Source organism: Trachymyrmex cornetzi, unplaced genomic scaffold (assembly GCF_001594075.2).
Source record: "Trachymyrmex cornetzi isolate Tcor2-1 unplaced genomic scaffold, Tcor1.1 scaffold606, whole genome shotgun sequence".
In the NCBI taxonomy this organism is placed as follows: Eukaryota; Metazoa; Arthropoda; class Insecta; order Hymenoptera; family Formicidae; genus Trachymyrmex; species Trachymyrmex cornetzi.
In genome coordinates, this window is record NW_017299922.1 from 61,069 (window position 1) to 63,929 (window position 2,861).

General features: G+C 35.4%; 1 protein-coding gene across 1 annotated transcript in view; it reads left to right on the forward strand.

Annotated features, from left to right (window-relative positions):
* Nucleotides 1–2,049, forward strand: part of waw (Translation factor waclaw) — a 4,339-nt gene extending 2,290 nt beyond the window's left edge. The window contains exons 3-7 of the mRNA XM_018515865.1: nucleotides 481–717; nucleotides 865–1,130; nucleotides 1,314–1,528; nucleotides 1,612–1,824; nucleotides 1,921–2,049. Coding sequence (XP_018371367.1) covers nucleotides 481–717; nucleotides 865–1,130; nucleotides 1,314–1,528; nucleotides 1,612–1,824; nucleotides 1,921–2,046 — 1,057 coding nt within the window. The 3' untranslated portion in view covers nucleotides 2,047–2,049. The remainder of the gene's footprint in view (nucleotides 1–480; nucleotides 718–864; nucleotides 1,131–1,313; nucleotides 1,529–1,611; nucleotides 1,825–1,920) is intronic.
* The last annotated feature ends 812 nt before the right edge of the window (nucleotides 2,050–2,861 follow it).

Below are 2,861 nucleotides of genomic sequence, written 5' to 3' on the forward strand. Positions count from 1 at the left end.
AAAAATGAAAATAAGAGAAACAATCTCCAATGACCTTGATCTTAACGACTGTTATCTAGGATATGATCCTGAACAACATTCAAGAGGTTTTAGCCATCGGTCGGATACCTTGCGTAATGCTAATGTCGGCGGCGGTACTGTAACATTCGAGCCTTATAACTCGAGAAATACTTAATGAAAAAATATTTTATTATAGTGTTTTGGAAAGCTCTCGAGATAAGCTACAAGAATATTCAACGAAAAAAAAATGGGGCTTCCTATTTTAAAAAATGACCTTGACCTTTAAATGACCTTGAAAATGAAGGTCAAGATCATTGTCAAGTCATAGTTCAATCAGCCCCTTCATATCCAACAATTTTTGTTTTAAACATTTTTTTATTTAATCGCGATGTTTCGAGTTATTTGGCTGTTAAATTAAAATGGGTCACCCTGTATATATGTCTGATGGATTTTTAATTTGTGCTATTTAATATAATGTAGATTTGCTGGACAAGTAGGCGCTATTTCATGCAATATGAAGTCTAAGGAGGCTCACATTGGCGATACTTTGCATCTGCGGCATCAATCTGTTGATTCCTTAGAAGGATTCAATCCACCAAAGCCAATGGTGTTTGCAGGAGTATATCCAATGGATCAGTCACAATTGTCCTCTTTACAAGCAGCTATCGACAAACTTGCTCTAAATGACAGTGCTGTAAATGCCACTTTAGAGTCAAGGTAAAAGTTATATCATCTGTAAGCTTTATGAATGAAAATTGTTTTCTATATAAATGTTGATAATATAAAATCCTGTCCTAAATGAATGTAAACTACACGAATAATAAACATGTTGATAAAACATGACGAAAAAAAATCATATTACAGTGCTGCACTTGGAAGAGGATGGAGAATTGGCTTTTTAGGTTTATTGCATATGGAAGTCTTTATTCAACGTCTTGAACAGGAATATGGGGCACAGCCGATAGTTACAGCACCTGCAGTGACTTACAAAGCAAAGATTTTTGGCAGTAAAAATATAACGAAATATCGAGGTGATACAGTGATCTTTAATAATCCAGTACATTTTCCAGACCCCCAAATAGTCACTGAATTTTATGAACCTATGATTATTGCGACTATCATTACGCCAGGTATTTGCAATTTCACAGTAAAGTACAGTTTAATTAATTCATTCAGAATTGAATTTAAGGATATATCAATAAAGATAAAATAAATATATTTTCGAATACTTTGATCAGGAATTTGATGACTTTTTTCTCATTTTTATTTTATTTAATACTTGTAGATTAATCAATGCTTTGTAAAATGTATAGATACATACATGAGAGAAATCATATCACTTTGCTGGGAAAAGCGAGGTATAGAAAAACTGAACAAAACTATTGGCAATGACAGATTTATTCTGCAATATGTGATGCCATTGAGCGAAATAATTCTCGACTTTCATGACTCTTTGAAGAATATAAGTTCTGGTTATGCTAGTTTCGATTACGAAGATTATGGCTATCAAATGGCCGACATAGTGAAGGTAATTTTTAAGTACCACTTATAAATTATTCTTGTGCAATATTGAACTTTTTAATGATATGTATTTTAATATATAAATTTTAGTTGAATATTTTATTAAATGGAAAAGTGGTAGAAGAATTGTGCACAATTGTACATAGAACAAAAGCGTCTCAGATAGGCAAGAAGTTATGTGTCAAGCTTCTTGACACTATTCCTCGACAACTGTTCGAAATAGCGATCCAAGCAACAGTAGGGAGTAAAGTAATTGCAAGAGAAACTTTGAAGCCTTATAAAAAGGATGTAACAGCGAAATTAGTAAGTAAATGTTTTTATACCTTATATTAAAAAAATAAGAGTAGACTTTTTAAATTTGGGATTACTTAAATAATTTTGCGTTCACTTTTTTTCCAGTACGGTGGTGATGTTACAAGAAGAAAAAAATTACTGGCGCAGCAAGCAGAAGGAAAGAAAAAAATGAGGATGATAGGAAAAATTTCCTTACCACGTGACACTTTTATAAACGTACTAAAAAAATAATAGTGTTTTTATGTATAATTTAATGTAATTATTACGAAGTAATAAATATAAGTAATATAACACATGTGAAAGTGCTCTAAAGCCTTGTGTCCACGATGCTAGAAATCGGTCCGAGATCTCCGACCGATTTCTAGCATCGTGGACACAAGGCTTAAGACTCTTCTTCTTTACTTAATGGCTCCCGCCTCCGAATAGTAGTAGGAGGTCGATACGGCCGGGGGGTCGATTCTGTATCTTCAATCAAGGTGAAAATTACAAAAGTGAGCAAATTTATTAGGTATTGACCAATGAAATTATCAATATTCTAGTAAATTTACACTTGTAATTTTCACCTCGTTTTAAAATACAGAATCGGGTGGCACCCAGTTGGACACGGCTCAATTGGACACGAGCCACTCACAGCGCTTGAGACTACAAAGCTCCTAAGCACCGGTCGCTGTGATTGGTGATGTTCAATCGAGTCGTGATCAATCGGGATCACCCCACAACCGAATTCTATGCTGAATAGAACGCCATAGGTGGAGCTGACTGCTCCAACTAAGGGTTTGTTCGCGTCGCGTGCTCCAACATGCTCCTACCATAGCTCCTATTCACTTCAACGATCATGTTGGAATAAGTAGGAACTATGGTAGGAGCATGTTGGAGCGTGCGACGTGAACAAACCTTCGGTCGCGTGGTTATTTAAGGTTTGTTCACGCTCCAATATACTCCTGTTATTCCAATGTGCTCCAATACGTTTGCATCACCGGAGCCAATATGGCGACTAGATGTTCACGTCGCGTTAAGGCCGCGACACAGAATTTTGCATAAAGCAT